Here is a 19049-nt window from a genome sequence, read left to right as displayed (position 1 = left end):
ATGACCACAAGGTGGCAGAAATGTTTTAAAATTCCTATAGTCCTGCTTTAAACACTTTCATTTTCAACAGCACCTTTATTGTCATCAAGTTAAATCCTGTTTCATGTTAATCATGTGAAGAATGTGCCATCACCACAGCTTCTCTAAATGAGACGTTGATTTCACAAGACTGAACGCAGTTGATACAGCTACTTTGAAGTCAGTCAAAACGATCTGCCTGGGAACAAATCATAGATTCGCAAACTAATTAAAATATCCACTTTATACATCGACAGCAGATTCTAAAATGGGATGCAAAACTAAAAGTGTCCAAGCTTACGGTATTTATGCGGAGCAGGCAGCTTTCGTCACGCACCCCACCTTTTAGACACGCCCCCACCTGTCGACACGCCCATCAATGCGAACACAAGCAAGCCCTGGCTCGCTCGCTATGGGAAAGTGAAACTGGAAAAGTGAACTAGAGTCACGGTCTGCAAGGGAGAATCCTGCCAGGGTTGATTTAATATTTTGCATAGTTTGTATTAGGCCGATTGAATAGTTTGGTGTAGATCTAAACGACTGTAACAAGTAAATAAAAAGGTTTTTCGACATTTATTGCAAGACACTCCGCTCACTAGCCCCGAATTGTCGAGGGGTTCGTGCATTTCCTGTCAACCAGGGGTCGTCAAGGGGTCACGACACGGACGCGCTTATTATTCTGGACGAGCTGTTACTTCGTTGTACTAAATTCATCGCTGGAAAGTTTGAGGTACTGAGTTTGTTTGACTCTTTGGAGTGAAGCGTTTGTTTATTTATGTGTTTGTTTATTTTAAGGCCACGCAACAAAAAAAACATGCAAAATAAAGTAAACTTTTACTCAACTTTATTTGGTTTATTTACTAAATAATGAACTATTACAATCATTTACTGTTTTTATATTCGTCGTAATTGTTTGTTTTATTACAAAAATGGTTATTTAAAACTTACAGCCACTTCAAAATGATTTAAGCTTGTTCTCAATGTACTATTTCTAGATAAAATGATTGTTAATTGTAGTGACAACATTTCAGATACCAAATGATAATAAACCTATTGTTTTTAATTTGCATGTCATGAAGAAAACGGAAGCAGAACAGGGTCAAAATAACACAAAATATGTCATGTTTTCACATTTAACTTCTGCGTTTAACTGCAGAGAAAACAAGTTCATATTTATTTACAACACAATCCTAATGTTTAATCCCAGTGTCAATTGAATATATGATGGAATAAACCTGTTTTTTCATGCATCTTTGCCTTTTCTCTGTTTTTCACATTTGCTGTTTGATGACTTTGTCATTCCTGCGGTTTGTTTCTGTTTCAATTCAACAAACACTTGACTGGAATGACCGCAATATGCTGAAATGCTGATTAAAGGTATTTTCTTTCTGTGGCTGTATATAAATATAAATGTTATGAATTAAATGGTGTTGCAAATGTATAGAAATACAATAAACGTAGAGATAGACTGCTTAACATTGTGTTCTTTTTCGTCTGTGAATTCCAGATGAAGGTCCATATGAAGAATGTGAAATGGATTATGGTTTTGTTCTTTCTACGGGCCTTTGGTGGTAAATCTTAAACGGTTTTTAGGATAAATGAAAATAAATCTTCTAAAATGTGTTCAAATTTGCATTGTACTGCTGCCTGAAAACATCTTGGAAAATGTTTTTTTAACAAGGTATCTGTAAATAATTTATGTTTGTGTTCCAGATGTGTCTTGTGATGGAGTGATGACAGTGATGGATGACATTCATATACCTAATGTAATACTGAGACTTAGAAACTCTAGAAATGTCCAGCTTACTGCTTTGCACTTTTTTGTTATTAAAATTCATTTTATGGTTTTCAGATCCCAGATCCCAAAATTTCCAGAGATTTTCCGGCATGCAAGAAAGTTTCAAGCCCGAAATGTCTCGTAGCGTGTTCAGTGCCGAGTGTGGCACGAGGTCAGCTCTCGTGGTACAATGAAAACGTTTCATTATCCAGCCTCACGGTTTCTGATCTCGTCACCAGACTGTATCTAGAGGTGGAATATCATGATAAAAACAACTACAGCTGTGTGGTGTCCAGTTCAGGCAAAACTAAGACTTCGTATCTCGACGTTGCTTCTTCCTGTCAGTCATGTCCAAGTGTGTATATCACTGCTTGTTTACTCAGCTGATCTGATGACTCATTTGCTAATCTACAGTATGTCTAACAGAATTCACCACACTGTAAAAAATGATTTGTTGTTTTTTGTTGTTTCAACTTAAAAAAATAAGTTACCTTGTTGCCTTAAAATTTTAAGTTAGTTCAACTTAAAAATATTAGTTCACTTAATGAATTTGTTGCAAACTCGTTGTGTTGACTAATATTTTTAAGTTGAACTAACTTAAAATTTTAAAGCAACAAGGTAACTTATTTTTTTAAGTTGAAACAACAAAAAACAACAAATCATTTTTTACAGTGCATTTAAATTATAATTCAGACACAAATTGTTTTATGTGTTCTGAAACAGAGAGAGAAATACCAGAGCCAGCGAGTGAAGGGGATTCTGTGATTTTACCAACAAACCTTACTGAAGTGCAGTATGAGGATCACGTAATGTGGCTTTATGAAAACCGTCTCATTGCTGAACTGTTTGAAAACGTATCGGCATGCTATGACTGTCAAGATAAAAGATTTATTAACAGACTGCAGCTGGACAGCCAGACTGGATGTCTCACCGTCACCAACATCAGTAAAATCCACACCGGAACCATTAAACTACTGATCACTAACGGAAAACATCAAGAATGCCATCGATTTAATGTTACTGTCTATGGTGAGTTTCACGAGTCTGCCCATTCAGCTTAAAGGAGGAGGACATGGGGAGGAGGAGGGATGCTTGGGCGGATGCTCTTAATGATGATTGACAGGACTGAATGTTTAGACTCTTCCCTGAGATTATCAGCTATTGAACAAAAGCTTCACCCATCACAATTTAAGCTTCTCTGTTTGATTACAATAGAACATTTTTATGAACAAACTGACAACATCGATTATTCTACGTGAACTACAATTTTGATGGCTTTGAATGATCATGTTGTTAATGGCTTTACTCCCTGATGTTCTTCAGATCCGTTGCCCATTCCAATCATCACCAAAGACTCAACGCAATGTTCGTCAGCATCAAAATGCGTGTTGTTGTGTTCAGTGCTGAATGTGTCGGATGTGACTCTCTCCTGGTACAATGGAAGCAGATTAAACTCCAGCATCAACGTGTCTGATCTCAAAAGCAACTTTCTGTGTCTGGAGGTGAAATATCAGGACAGAAACAACTACAGCTGTGTTGTAAACAATTTTTTTACCAACAAAACCACACCACTCAACATCAGTGAATTTTGTAAAGGTATGACAGCGGTTTAGATTACTGTTTATTAACAAAGCTGATCTCGTATATATCCATTACATTGCATTTATGGTTTATGTGATATAAATGATCTATTAGCTAACTATGTGAAATTCCCAACAAACGTCAAAAGCACACCATGGACACAAGTCAAATGAGTAGAGACCTAAAGTATAAAGACTTGTGTACGAAACGTCTATTTCAATTTGTCTAAAATCTGAAGCATTTGAGCTTATTGATCCGAAGAATAAAAAACTGCAACTTGGTCAGTGTCTCTAAATGTTTGACTACTTAGAGGTTTAATGCGAGTTACACATTTTTGAAGCTGATTTGCCGAGACACCTTTAACTTCCTGGTCATGTGGCTGTTAAGACTACTGATGATGTTTTCTATCCCAACTGTTTGTTCTTTGACTGAGATTTGGTGGAAATCAGAAGTAAATCAGTCTAATGAGTGTTTTGTGTTTGTTCATCACAGCACCTTGGAATATTCCTCTTATCGTTGGTATTTCTGTTGGTGTTGTTCTATCTATTATTGTTCTGGCTGTTGTGCTGGTCTATTGCTGCTGGAATAGGTTTCGATGTCAAAGGGGCAAGTATCACCCACAGTTGATTGATTTGTTGTTTCAACTTAAAAAATTAAGTTATCCATCTGACTTAAAATTTTTAGTTTAGTTAATTCAACGTAAAAATATTAGTTATTACATGAATTTGACGCACAATTGTTATGTTAACTAATATTTTTTAAGTTGAATTAACAAAAAATTTTAGGTCAGCTGTATAACTTTTAATAATAATAATTTTTCCCCATTAATACTTTTTTACTTGTTAAGACTTTATGTTAATGTCCCTTAAAGATAAGTGTGTGTGTGTGTGTGTGTGTGTGTGTGTGTGTGTGTGTGTGTGTGTGTGTGTGTGTGTGTGTGTGTGTGTGTGTGTGTGTGTGTGNTGTGTGTGTGTGTGTGTGTGTGTGTGTGTGTGTGTGTGTGTGTGTGTGTGTGTGTGTGTGTGTGTGCGTGTGCGTGTGCGTGTGCGTGTGCGTGTATTTGTGTCTGTGTGTATTTAACAGATGCCAGTGAAGATCAACTTAATGTCAGATACGCCTCTGTAGACGTCAATGGTTACAGTAATTGTTTACATCCTGACAGTACATTTTAAACCATAGAATAGTCAAATGACATTATGTAGACATCAGAAAAACAAAACTGTGTTTGTAACAGGGACGGCTGGACAGAACATCACAGACAATGAACCTGAGGACACACATCTGTTGGATCAGCCAACATCATCATCACAAGAGTTCACCCCCGTAAATACACTTTGCTGCAAATAGTTACAATGACCTTATGTTATAAAAACATAACTATAAGCAATAGATAAAAGTACCGCTCTGTAAATGTAATTAAAGGTCCAGTGTGTAATTTTTGGGATGATCCATTTGATGATAGAAATGCAATATAATATACATAGCTATGCCTTCAGATGTGTATAAAGAGCTTACACAGTGAAGCGTTATGTTTTTATTACCTTAGAATAAGCCATTTCTATCTACATACACCGCAGGTCCCCTTGCATAATTCGCCATGTTCTGTCAGCCATCATAGTGTTTCGAAAGGGAGGGGAGGAGTGAGCGGTTGGTTGCAATTCGCAACCTTGCCGCTAGATATTACTGACTGGGCCTTTAAATCGTTCAAAGGTTTAAGAAATCGTTGTCTCATATAATGCTTTTATTTACTAGAAAATTGTTTATAATATTTACAGTACATCTTGTATTAAAAATTACTATTTCTGTTTTAAAGTAAATGCATCACTTGCCGTTTCATAAGGATTTCTGCAGCACTTCCTGTATTATGGGCTGGTGGCTATAATGTCACCAGGTATGTGTGTGTGTTTCAGTGTTGGGTGTAACTAGTTACTAAGTAATTAGTTACTGTAATTTAGTTACTTTTCCCTTGAAAAGGTAAAGTAAGGGATTACTTTTATTTTTTTCTGTAATTTAATTACAGTTACTTCTGATGTAATTAAACTAAATACTTTGTGTAATATATGTGTGTGCGATAGTGGAATTGACATCAAAATTCAAAGTCTAACTTTAAAATCTGTGCTTTAATGTATAATTCTCACATTTGTAATACTTTGGTCAGTTGATAAGAGTACTTTATGTAGTTTAATATTATTTATTTGAATGAATTAAAAGAGCCCTTTCATGCCTATCCTTGAATCACTTAACTAATCAAGGTTGATATAGAATATAGAAAGTAATTAGTAATAAGTAACTAAATACTTTTTGGAGAGAGTCATTTGTACAGTAATCTAATTACACTATTGAATATGTAATTAGTAACTAGTAATTAATTACTTTTTCAGAGTAACTTACCCAACACTGGTGTGTTTATACTGTATATATATATATATATATAATATTGTCTTTTTGATAGCCACATATTCATGTTAAGATTTCCTTTTTTATTTATTTTTTGTAAAAACGGACAGGCATTAGATTTAGCCAGGACTAGCCTTAGTTAAATTAGTAATTAGTTAAGTAGTTTTTACAAACATGCCTTACAAAAACATTACTTCTGTGCATCTTAACAATGGCATTGATGCATTTGAAGACATGTCAGTGCTCTAATATTTATTTTAGTCTTTATCCCTGTCTTGGAAACTGCCCCTTGATGTTTACTTTTTATTCATTTTTATGTTTAATTTTGTATTCATTGCTTTATGCAAGCCATAAATTGTGTTTGTTTTTATTTATATTGCACAATCACCTAGTGCACATTTGTCCACCCCACTGACTGGCTGTTTGTGTTACTTTGTTATCTGTGAATTTGATCTGCAGTGGAAAATGAAGTCGGCCACAGCAGCAATGACGATAAACCAGTGATGGTAACATAAGGCAAATCATTGGGCAAAAAAATACATAATATATTTCAGTGGGGTTTATACATGAATTTTTATTGAGTAGTAGACACTAGAATTTGGAATTTTGCATGTAAGTTAGTCTTACAAGTATTTTTATTGTTTTCTTTGGAGAAACACAGCGTCTTTATGGTGTATTACCGTCTTTTGTAAACATAAAATACAACAATTAAAATAAAATCAAAGTAATCAACATTAAAGGTGCTGTGTGTAATTCTTTAGCAGCATCTAGTGGTGAGGTTGCGAATTGCAACCAACGGCTCACGCCACCCCTCAGCCCTTTCGAAACATTACAGTGGCTGACACAGGATTAAGATGTCGTCAAGTTTTTGCTTCTTTCCCGAAAGAAATAACGCATTTACGAAACACGTTCTGTAGATCAGTTCGTCTGTTTAGGGCTACTGTAGAAACAACATGGCGACATGGCAACAACATTCCATGCAAGAAATAGTTCATTTTGATTTATGAAAAGCAAGCATCTTTAATTGTTTCGTCTCTAGACTTGCCCAGATACACAATTATACTATTATTTGAACTTTTTGCAATAGACCCGTTACCTGCATTAAATGTTTTCAGAGCTCGGTGGCACTACAGTTATATTGAACCTTTTTTTAAAAACCAATTCAAAAATGCATTTCACAAAGACAGTTTAAAAAGAGTGAAAAGAACATGTGCGTTTGATTGTTGCAAAGCTAAAAAATCCTAGGGTTATTTGGATGGGTTATATATAAAATGGTTGAGAAAGTAAGTAACAGTGTGATTTAATGGCAAGAGAGCTCTTAAGCCTTGTCTTCAAAGTCATGTGATTGGAATTTCTTGTCTTGTCTTGTATTGTATTGCGTACAGGACAGGGAACGAAAGAAGGGAATAAGCTTCGGAAAGGTCTAAAGTTTACCTTATTCCTGTCATTGCAACTGTTCAACCTAGTCAAGACGTGTTACACCTTCCCTCCTGTTTAAATAAACTTCATTCTTCATCTAGAACCCTGTTGTAAAAGAAAGTAATAAAAACGACACTAAAAAACACAACAGGTGAAATCTGCAGTGCCGGGGGCCTGAGATGTTGAGCATGAATGTACAGTATGTGAATGCTTTATTAGAAACTATTGTGTCAGGAATCTGAGCAGCACGGATATCATGGAAAGAATTCAATATGCCTTGGGTGTGTCGGATTTGAATAGCATCGGCAAACTTCAGTCCCTTCTCACACATCCAACACAAGACACATCATGTGCGGGTTTGATGCGCACAGGTGCGCTGGAGTTTGGGCTGGATAAACTAACCTGAAACAAAAAACAAACTCTTAATGCGGTTTATTTTCCGAAATATTGTTTCGTGTCACATCGATATCATTTCGTTGAAGCTTCATTCTTGCAAAAAATATGTCTGAAGGCGCTGTTTCCTCGGCTTCTGTTTACTTTTGCCTGTGTAACATCATCGCCAACAGTAAGTACTCCTATATTCAAACTATTGTTTTCAAAAGATGTTGGTAACTCGTTATTAAAAAGCTTCTTTAACAAAGCCAGATAGTCTTTACCAGATTTTTCTCAACCTTGGAGAAACGGGTCAGTCCAGAACTGTCGGTCTTATATTTCGTTTAGAGTCAGATTTTTTCAACTTCTAGATGTCTATATGCAGGGCTGGACTGGGAAGAAAAATCGGCCCTGGCATTTTTAGGCCTGCATCGGCCCTCCACCGAATCTGTCGAGGGGGGGTGTAGGTGGGTGTGTCACGACTCTGCTTTATCTTGTCATGGATTTCTTGGTCTTGTGGCAGATTCGTGGCAAAGCCTTATGTTTAGTGTGCGAAAGCCATGGGGTGTTTATCTTTTGACACTCCATGTGTTTTCTCGTGTCTTGTCATTGGCCCCGCCCCTCTCATTTCATGTATTGCCTCCCTGCCGTGTCTAATATTTCCCCTCGTTGATTACCCTTCGTTTGTCTTCCCTTTAAAATGCCCTCATGTTTCATTGTCTTGTTGCTCGTCCGTTGTATGTATTCATTGTACTGTGTACCCTGTACGTGTATGTATGTGCGTGTGTGATTGTTTGATGCCTCGCCATAGTCTCGTTTCATACCTTACCTTACCTTGCCGTGTGTTTATACGTAGTGTCTCGTTTTTAGATTGTGTTCGGTTTATTGCCCTCTCATGGGAAGTGTTTCGTTTTGACTTCTTGTTTTGTTTTCGTGTTTCTAGTTCTTGTATGTTTTTGCACCCCATCGTGGGTTTTTGTTTGTTATTTGTAAAATAAAGCCTTGTTAACCCCTTACCCACCGCCTGCCTGCGCTTGGGTTCTTCCATCCGAAGCCGTGACAGGGTGTGGGTGCATGCATACGTGTCTTTTGCATTCGCGTTGCGTGCATTCGCATTTATAATACGTCCGTCTAAGCGGCCAACGCCTCCATTACGGCCCCATACGTTACCGGCCCACCGGGAAAACACCCGCTACGCCAGATGGCCAGATATGACATCTGACAAGAGACGTCTCATGGACGCAGTGCAGATGGGCAAACAATTAAAAAAATAGGCTACGTCTTGCATATGTCAAATAGACGTCTCACAGATGTGTGTACGATATCTGGGGGTGTTAACTGTAGTTAAACCATATGGTTTTAATATGGGAGCGTTACCGAACCACTATGTTAATCAGCAACCATGTCCACTGTAATGCTGAAATCATGTATTTGATCATTGGAGAATTGTTATACAGCTTGTAAAACAGTATATTATTTACTAATATGGCTGAGCAAGTGAAACAGCTATCTTCAGAAAATATAATGTCTGTTTGTCTCTGTCTGTAGCTGTGTATTGTGTTGTTTCAGGTGTGTTTGGTGCTGATGCAGATGAAGTGAAGTCAGTGTCAGTGATGGAGGGAGATTCTGTCACTCTTCACACTGATCTTACTGAACTACAGACAGATGATCTGATACAGTGGAAGTTTGTTCCTCATGCGGTTCTTATAGCTGAAATCAATAAACATGCCAACTTAAGCTCCATATATGATGATGATGATGTGTCATTCAAAGGCAGACTACAACTGGATGATCAGACTGGATCTCTCACCATCACAGACATTAAAATCACGAATTCTGGACTGTATAAGCTACTGATCAACCGCAGGAGAACTTACAGCAAGAGATTCAATGTTACCGTCTATGGTGAGCTTAGTACAACTTTTATTTCATTTTGATAAAATAGCCCAGTGTACATCAGTAATGTGCATTTAAATCCGTGTTTTTTCATTGAGCACACACATAAAAATTAGTGCTGTCAAGTCGATGAATTGCGATTATTCTGTTCTAAAATAAATGTTCGTTTTAAAAACACCAGTCCAGTCAAAAAGTCCAGTTTCTCTTTGTTTTTTTCAGCTCGTCTGCCTGTTCCTGTCATCATCAGAGACTCTTCTCAATGTTCTTCAGTGTCAAAATGTGTGTTGTTGTGTTCAGTGATGAATGTGACACATGTGAGTCTCTCCTGGTACAAAGGAAAGAGTTTATTGTCCAGCATCTGTGTGTCTGATCTCAACATCAGACTCTCTCTACCTCTGGAGGTGGAATATCAGGATACAAACACATACAGATGTGTCATCAACAATCCCATCACAAACCACACACAACATCTCCACGTCTCTGATCTCTGTAAAGGTATGACAACTGTTGATAATAATGAATGAATCACTTGTTATTAAAACATTTGAACAGAAGTACTGTAACTTACAGTAAGACTTTTGTGTAGAGTACAGGTTATTCTCTTAAACTGCTGTACAGAGCACGTTTTGTAAATACGTTATCTCTTTCGGCAAAGAAGCAAAAACGTGACGACATCTTAATCCTGTGTCAGCCACCGTAGCGCTTTGAAAAGGGTGGGGGGAGGCATGGAGTTAGCCGTTGGTTGCAATTCGCAACCTCACCGTTAGATGTCGCTTAATTTCATACACTAAACATTTCTAAAAGAGGAAAACCAACCTCAGTCGGCCTATCATCGTTTGATTTTAAAGGTATTTTCAAATTGTAGAATTGTTGAAAACTCTTATTTAAACTTAAAAATCTGTTTGTCTGGAGTCAGTTATACACTAATAACTGTTTTGTGTGTTACAGATGACAGCCAACAATCAGATGTCGATTATACAAAGCCTATTGGCGTTGTTACTTTTATTCTTTGCGTTGTGGGACTAATGTTTTTTGTCATGATATGCTTGAGGCAAGGAACTCATGAGGGCAAGTATCACCTATCGCCGTTTTTCTTTTGTACAGGATACTTGAAACTAGATCCATGGTGGGTCGATGTAGTACAGTGATTACAAATGGAAAAATGGCACCTTATGTAAACAATTTTGCTGACCCCTGTACTAGACTGACAAAGTAAATACTGTATAATAATAAACAATGAAAAGAAATGTGAGATCCTCTGCAGGGAAACCTTGTCTTAGCTTTTAAAGACATTGCATAACTAACCAAATGAATGTGAGTCTGTCAGTCAGACAGTGATGAGACTCGTTGCGTGTTTAACAGATGCCATTGGAGATCAAGATGTGGCCAATGACACGCTTACAGAAGAAGTTGACATTTTACATCTTCAGGTATATTTTAAACCACTGTATGGTTTGTCGAATTACGCAATCTGATTTTGGATGTTTATAAGAAATTGTGTGTCCAACAGCAGAACCTGGAGAGAATTGCCCGGACAACAGACGAGAAGAGACACATCTGATAGCTCATACATCATAATCATCATCACAGGACTCCATGCCGTTTGATATCAATTGCTGCAAACACTGACCTTCTTTCATAAACAGTATTATTTATATTACATATCATTAACTGTTCCTTATTTTATAATATTGTGTTCAAATTAATGGGGTTTATTGTTTCTGTTGTCTAAATGTCATATTTATACGTCAGCTATGTGTTTTATCATCTAACCATATCAAAACGTTTTTACCGTTTTTAGGTAATCCCAAAACACATTTTGACATTCGTTCTTATTATGTAACAAGATCTGCGAAAGTGGTCTGTGTGGGTTCGACTAGTAGGTGCATGTTCGATAGGGAAAGTGTTAAAAGTGCACCTGCTGCGATGACACAAATGCAAATTCAGCTGAAGTTACTAATAAGACAACAGAAGTCTTCAATTGGAGTCAATATATTTGGGATATTTGGAAAGAATAAAATCACAAAAATCTTCCTAAATTCAACTGCCCTGATAGCGCATTACATCTAGACATCTGCAATGCGTCTCGGAGACGTCTGCTGTCAGATGTCGTATAGACATCTATTAGACGTCTGTAAGATGTTTATGATTTAGAACGGATGTAAAACTGCTCTTTCTAAGATGTTTTAACACAGCAGATCTCCAGATCTTTACCAGACGTCTTACAGACGTACCAGTGCTAGCTGGTACCTGTCGTGCTTCTATGCAAATATGTTTGAAATTGCATTCACGACCCTGCTGAAAAACAAAACTCACAGAAATGCAAATAAATGTAATTAAATCCTTCTGGAATAAGAGGAAAGATACACTATAAATTAATTTTGTGATGATTTAATGGTAAACAACAAATAGTTTTGTAATGGACGTTGGTTTGTATTTTTTGTTGCTGTTTTTTCCAGCGCTGAATACGCAAAACTACACCATGAGAGTCTATGAGAAACACTCATTCACATTTTTGTTCGTTTCCCTTCCTAGATTTGTTCCAAAATGTGAAATTTCCCATATTTACCACCAGATTCGAAAAGGTCAAAGAAGCAAAGCTCGAGTTTGGATGAAGGACTATTTAGATTTAACATACTGGAAAGTGATTAGTTGCGGTTTTAAAACAATACAACTTTTAAACCCCAGAGGGCGCTGTTGAGTCAAATACAGGTTTCGACGTCTTGAGGGTAATTAAATGACAGAATTCAACCTTTTTATTTTAAACTATCACTCATGCACAGACATGCACAGAAGCAAGCGTTGAACCACATCCATCATTTCTGTTCAATGAAACGCCCTTGCTTTTACCTTCAGTTGGACTCTTTGTTCAATGTTATTTCCTTGTCAATTTTATATTTGAGCAGATTAAAACTGATTCATCCCTGATATGCTTCTGAACTCTTGAAGAACATGAATCTCTCACTTCTCGTGCTCTGCCTGTGTCTCTTCAATGGTAACTTAATAAATTCACATTTATTATTTTAACTTTTGCCAGAGTAACTAACGGTATTACGTAAATTAATAAAACATGGTTGGTATTTCTTCAATTAGCAGTCATGAGTAATTATATTACTAATAATTATGATCTTCTTTTATTATGGTATGTCTTTCTAATGCTTTGTTTTAACTGCCACAAAAATGAAACGTGACATGAAACAACGCTTGTGTTTTATTATTACATTTTTTTGTTCCAGGTGTGTTTGGTTTGGAGACTGAACATTATAGAGACAATGCAGACCCTGTAGATACTGCAGCGATTGAACATTCGGGAGATCCTCTAGAGCTGAGATATTCGGAAGACAATCCAGAGACGAGATATTCGGAAGACAATCCAGAGACGAGATATTCGGGAGAAAATCCAGAGACGAGATATTCGGGAGAAAATCCAGAGATAGAACATCCAAGAGCTAAACCAACGGATGACCCTAAAAATGAAATTGAAAAGACATATTCTTTTTTAGGTTATGATCAAAATTATGATGATGATGTAGATAATAGACAGGTAAAAGTGATGGAGGGAGATAATATTACTCTAGATTTTCCTTCTATAATAACGAGAGATCATAATATAATATGGACTTTTGTGTCTCATCATTCTTATCCTAGTATTGTAATAAAGGCTAGTGATGTTTATTATGATAATGTCGAACGATTTGGAGACAGACTGCACGTGGACCCTCGGACTGGATCTCTCACTATCAGAAACATCACAAGTACAGACTCTGGACTTTATTATCAACATGCTTTTAAGTCAAGCCCAGAAAAAAAGCCGATGAGGATATTCAATGTCACTGTTTTTGGTGAGTGCCTTGATATGTTTTCAAATATGAGGTAATTCATTAAAAACTGTTCAACAATTGAAATTGAATTCTCTGACCGGCATATTTGAGAGCAGTTGTTGTAAATTGTCATTTTTCTCTTGCTCGTGTTTTTCCAGAACGCTTGTCCATGCCTAGAGTAACAGGCTCCACAAACTGTTCTTCATCATCAGAAAGATCTTCAGTGTCAAAATGTGTGTTGTTGTGTTCAGTGATGAATGTGACACATGTGAGTCTCTCCTGGTACAAAGGAAAGAGTTTATTGTCCAGCATCAGTGTGTCTGATCTCAACATCAGACTCTCTCTACTTCTGGAGGTGGAATATCAGGATACAAACACATACAGATGTGTCTTCAACAATCTCATCATTAACCACACACAACATCTCAACATCACTCAACACTGTCAGCAATGTCCATGTAAGTGAGTGAGATTAATCTTGTGTTGATCGTCTTTTTGGGAAAGTCTCATGTAAGATCTGTGTTGTTTCTCCATTACAGCACCTCAGCAACTTTACCCTCTTTTAGGAGTGTTGGCGTTGCTTCTCATCATATTTGGGATATGCTTTTATTGTTGTTACGCAAGACGTACGAAGTAAGTATTCTGTACTGTTGGCATTTGTAGATAAGCTCATGAAGGTAGTTCTTCAGCTTTAATTTGTGAAGGTGTGTGAAAATCATTCCTCTCTGATCTGTTTATTGTCTCACAGGACTGCTCCTGATCATTTGGTGAACTCAAGTATAACAGAAATGGACTCGATACGTTAGTTCATTGTGCAATACCTTTAACTCTCTGTTTTGTGGGACACGTGATCCATGAGACATTCCTGATCTTCTTGTTCTTCTACATGAAACCGCTGATCCATTTTAACAGCAGTATCATAACAACATGACTAACTGCCAGCAACGCCAAGTGTCCTTATTTGACCTTGTAACCTGCTTTTATTGTTAAAGATCAGTGTTTGGTATCAGTATTTGGGTCAACCATGTTGAAATTTTATTTTCATTTCCAAAGCTTAAAAAATTGAATGTTGGCACTTTTCGTAGCAACTTTTTTTGACTGTAAATAACATCAAATGCCAGATATTATATTACATATTACATGAATACAGAGATACACAAGTGAAAAAATAGCTTTATGTATGTGACATTTATTTCATATTTGAAAGCATTCAATTCAACTGTTGTAAATGAGTAAGGAGAGGATGTTTTATATGAGCAAGGTTAGTCCTGTCTGTGTGTGGGACAGCAGTTACATATTTTGTATTACAGGTGGAGTTGCAGGTGTATTTTCCCGGGTTGTGGTTGGTTACTTGCTGAAATGTTGACATATTTGCTGCATTGTTAATAAATTAATGACATACACCTGCATTGTTGATGTGGGATGGGGAGGGTGTGATTCAATTTAGCCTGCAAAATTATGAAACATGCCTGCAAAAAAGAAAACATATTTCCTCAAACACCTACTGCTGACTTTTAAGATTGTTGCACCAATTGTTTTCTTCTGGCCTGATTCAGCCTTACTAGAATTGACCACACAGTGAAAACTTCTGTTTGGATGAATACAGGCGGGTTTCTTGGTGTCTAATGGAGACATTCACAGTTTATTAAATTTCTAGAATACACACACATTTATTCAGATGTGTATTGTTGGTTCAGTAAGGGGACACAAACGCCTGCTGTTCATTCAACTCACCACTAGATGTCAGTACTAGATCGGCTCATTACCTGTCTGCCATATCTTATTTATAGTTTTTTAGTTTACTTTTGTAATGTTCCTGTTTTATAATATTTACTTGTTTCCAAAACAGCTCTCTCATTTGATGTTGGGTTTAGTTTTTGATGTAAATATATACATAGCTACGTAGATGTGACATTCAGAGGACACAATTTGTGGTGCTCAATAAGGGTAAAATACGGGGGTTAGTTGTCACAAGCTGCAAACATATGTACTGATTTGAGTCAATTGGTCCAATTCTCCATCTCCACTTTTTTCCAGTTTTATGCGACGCTTTGTCTTTCATACTGTCTAAATTCCCCACTGAAAGCTGAAATGAAAATGTTTATTTGGTGGGGGTGTAAAAGTTGTAAAGTCTCTCATGTACAGACACGTGCAGAAGGATACATTCGCGTCCATCCTTTCTGTTCAATGAAACGCCCTGGGTTTTACCTTCAGTTTGACCTGTTGTTAAATGTTATTTCCGTGTCATCTTCGCATTTAAGCAGATGAAACTGAATCATCCCTGACATGCTGTTGAAGCTCCTGAAGAATATGGATCTCTCACTTCTTGTACTCTGCCTTTGTCTCTTTAATGGTAAATGAATAGATTCACATTTGTTTTTTTTTACTTTGCCAGAGTAACTAACAGAATTGTATGTAAATATTTTTTTTAAATTCTCATAGTAACTTTTTATCAACATGTATTGTTGGTAATTCTTCCAGTAGAAGGCTATATCAGTAATATAACTAGGCCTAATTATACTAGTTATATTCTTCTATTATTGTTTGTATGTCTTTCTAATGTTGCTTTGTTTGTTTTAAAAGCCTCAAAAATGAAAAGATTTTTTTATTAATCATTTTTGTTTCAGGCGCGTTTGGTGTTGAGACTGAACATAATAAAGACAATGCAGACTTTATAGATACACCAGAGATGGAATATTCGGGAGATAATCCAGAGTCGGAACATTCGGGAGATCATCCAGAGACGGAACATTCAGGAGATAATCCAGAGTCGGAAAATTCGGGAGATAATCCAGAGTCGGAAAATTCAGGAGATCATCCAGAGATGGAACATTCGGGAGATAATCCAGAGTCGGAAAATTTGGGAGATAATCCAGAGTCGGAAAATTCAGGAGATCATCCAGAGACGGAACATTCGGGAGATAATCCAGAGTCGGAACATTCTAAAAATAATACTGAAATGAACTATGCTAAAAATATCACTGAAATGAAACATTCTGAAGATAATACAAAAACCAAACTTTCTGAAGATTACAACAACAATTCTTTAGATATTGATCTGAATAATGATAATATACATAATGGACAGAACATAAAACAGATACGAGTGACTGAGGGAAAAATTGTTACTCTTCCAGGTTCTGCTTCCAGAATGAGGGGAAATTATCAGATAAAATGGACTTTTAGACCTCGACGCTTTAACACCAGAGTTGGAAGAAATTATAGTGTTGAAGAGTTTGGAGACAGACTGCACGTGGACCCTCGGACTGGATCTCTCACCATCAGAAACATCAGAAGCACAGACTCTGGACTTTATTATCAGAACTCTGTCACAAGCACAAGAACAGTTGTGAGGACAGAGTGGTTTAGTCTCACTGTTTTTGGTGAGAGTCTTGACAAACAATGTTACATTTGACGTTGAACACTCTGAAGCAGTTGATGTCAATTCTGTCATTTGTCTTCCAGCATCTTTCCATAGTTATCCAGAACACCTGCCCACGCCTACAGTAACAGGCTCCACAAACTGTTCTTCATCGTCGGAAAGATCTTCTAGCTCAAAATGTGTGTTGTTGTGTTCAGTGATGAATGTGACGGATGTGACGGATGTGACTCTCTCCTGGTATAATGGAAGCCATGAACACTCCAGCATCAGTGTGTCTGATCTCAACATCAGTCTCTCTCCACCACTGGAGGTGGAACATCAGGATACAAACACATACAGATGTGTGGTGAAGAATCCGGTCATCAACCAGACTCAACATCTCAACATCAATGATGTCTGTCAGACGTGTTCAAGTAAGAGAGTGGGGAGATTCATCTTGTGTTCATTATCTTATTGTGAATTTTTATTGCGATGTTGTTATTCTCTGTTACAGAACATACACAACCTCGCTCTCTTTTAGGATTGTTGGCATTGCTTTTGATCATCATATTTGGGATATGCTTTTGCTGTTGTTATGTAAGACGTAAGAAGTAAGTATTATGTGCTGCTAGACATGATAGACTGAGACATATGAAGGTAGTTCTTCAGCTTTTATTTTGTGAAGTATTTCTTAATCGTTCCTCTCTGATCGGTTTGTTCGTCTCCTTTTCTCACAGGACCCTTTCTGATCGTATGGTGAACTTAACAAAAACGGATTCTGTTACATTTGTTAATTTTGCAAACCAGTATGATTCCAGATCTACTTGTTCTTCTGACAGCATCTAACCAGAAACAGCTGATCCATCTCGACAACAGGATCATAATAACACGACTAACTGCCAGTAATGCCAAGTGTCCTTATTTGACCTTGTTACATGCTTTTCTGCGAAAAAATCAATATTTGATATTAGTATTTGGGTCAGCCACGTGTTATTTTCATTTCCAAAGTTTAGTACCTGTACTGTTACGACTATTTCTGGCACTTTTTTTATCATGAATATTCAGAATAAATCCAATGCCACATATTATATTAATTCAGAGATGCACGAGGAATAATTATCTTAAGATATATTTTTTATGCAACATTTATTAAATAATTTCAAGCATTAAATTCAACTGTTGTTGATGACGTTATTATGAAAAAGGTTTGTCCTGTCTGTGCGTGGGACAGCAGTTTTGTATTAGACGTATTACACAAGTTGATTTTCCCAGGTGGTGGTTAGTAACTAGTATAATTTTGCCATAATTATTGCTTTTTCAATACATTTATGACACATGAATTGTTAATGTGGGATTGGGAGGTTGTGATTCAATTTAGCCTGCCACATTTTTAAACAGTTCTGAAAAAAAAACACATTTACACACCTACTGCACCTACCTGACTTTTCTTTAATATATGTTACACCAAATGTACATTTTCTTGGTATAAAACAACAACTTTTATATGTGCATTTCTTTTTTCTAAAGTAACGGATCACATGCCATGTGCGGTTCGATTACGTCACAATGTGTCCAATCCATGCACCTGTCTGCCATTTCTCATTTATAGTTTTTATATAGTTTCAGTTTTGTAATGTTCCTGTTTTATAATAACAACTGACACCTGTTTCCAAATCTTCTGTCATACCTCATAAATTCTACTTTTGATGTTGCCTTTGGTTTGGTTTGGTTTGGTTTTTAATACACGACAGTCCGACTGTTTCTGCACGCATTTCAGCATGCCTGAGTGATATTTCGCTCTGGATGAATGACCATCACCTGCAGCTGAACCTTGCAAAAACAGAACTGCTTATAATCCCGGCCGACCCAAAGATTAATCTCAACCTCTCCATTCAACTAGGCCCATCAACCATCACTCCTTCCATAACCGCCAGAAACTTGGGAGTGGTGATCGATGATCATCTTAACTTCACTGATCATGTTGCCAGCACCACCCGGTCTTGTAGATTCATCCTCTACAACATTAGGAATATTAGACCTTTCCTTTCCGAGCATGCTACGCAAGTCCTAGTCCAGGCTCTTTTTCTGTCCAGACTGGAATATTGCAATGCGCTGCTGGCTGGACTCCCAGCTTGCACAACCAAACCTTTACAGATGATCCAGAATGCAGCGGCAAGAGTGGTCTTCAATGAACCGAAGAGAGCACACGTCACTCCTCTCTTCATTAAGTTACATTGGCTCCCTATAGTCGCTCTTATCAAATTCAAAGCTCTGCTCTTGGACTTAAAGACCACCACTGGTTCGGCACTCCCATATCTTCACTCGCTATTACAGTCTTGTGTACCCGCCAGATCCCTACGCTCTACATGATGTCTTTTGGTGCCATCCCAAAAAGGTAAAAAATCAC

General features: G+C 37.1%; 2 protein-coding genes across 11 annotated transcripts; both read left to right on the top strand.

The window, feature by feature from the left end:
• The first annotated feature begins 418 nt into the window (after positions 1-418).
• On the top strand, positions 419-6526 carry LOC130548284 (uncharacterized). 6 transcript variants are annotated; one of them, XM_057324946.1, is made up of 9 exons: positions 419-748; positions 1526-1589; positions 1732-1784; positions 1871-2150; positions 2519-2824; positions 3119-3391; positions 3869-3982; positions 4460-4510; positions 4611-6526. In XM_057324946.1, the coding sequence occupies exons 2-9, from the start codon at positions 1526-1528 to the stop codon at positions 4721-4723; spliced, it is 1254 nt and encodes a 417-aa protein (XP_057180929.1). In that variant the 5' UTR covers positions 419-748; the 3' UTR covers positions 4724-6526. The 6 variants fall into 6 exon arrangements, with proteins under 6 accessions (XP_057180929.1, XP_057180927.1, XP_057180928.1 ...); XM_057324944.1 differs by having other exon boundaries at positions 4460-4516; XM_057324945.1 differs by having other exon boundaries at positions 4457-4510.
• Positions 6527-7338: 812 nt separating this feature from the next.
• Positions 7339-14684, top strand: LOC130548285 (uncharacterized). 5 transcript variants are annotated; one of them, XM_057324950.1, is made up of 11 exons: positions 7339-7757; positions 9134-9469; positions 9680-9955; positions 10409-10528; positions 10823-10890; positions 10971-11105; positions 12367-12455; positions 12697-13302; positions 13440-13739; positions 13821-13914; positions 14030-14684. In XM_057324950.1, exons 1-6 carry the CDS (start codon positions 7694-7696, stop codon positions 11019-11021), a joined length of 915 nt encoding a protein of 304 aa, XP_057180933.1. In that variant the 5' UTR covers positions 7339-7693; the 3' UTR covers positions 11022-11105; positions 12367-12455; positions 12697-13302; positions 13440-13739; positions 13821-13914; positions 14030-14684. The 5 variants fall into 5 exon arrangements, with proteins under 5 accessions (XP_057180933.1, XP_057180934.1, XP_057180935.1 ...); XM_057324951.1 differs by having other exon boundaries at positions 10971-12455; positions 12697-13004; positions 13109-13302; XM_057324952.1 differs by having other exon boundaries at positions 10974-12455.
• Positions 14685-19049: the final 4365 nt, after the last annotated feature.

This window comes from Triplophysa rosa, linkage group LG25, assembly GCF_024868665.1.
Source record: "Triplophysa rosa linkage group LG25, Trosa_1v2, whole genome shotgun sequence".
Lineage (NCBI taxonomy): Eukaryota > Metazoa > Chordata > Actinopteri > Cypriniformes > Nemacheilidae > Triplophysa > Triplophysa rosa.
Note: the sequence above shows the minus strand (reverse complement) of the source record. Positions and strands in the feature narration are given on the sequence as shown.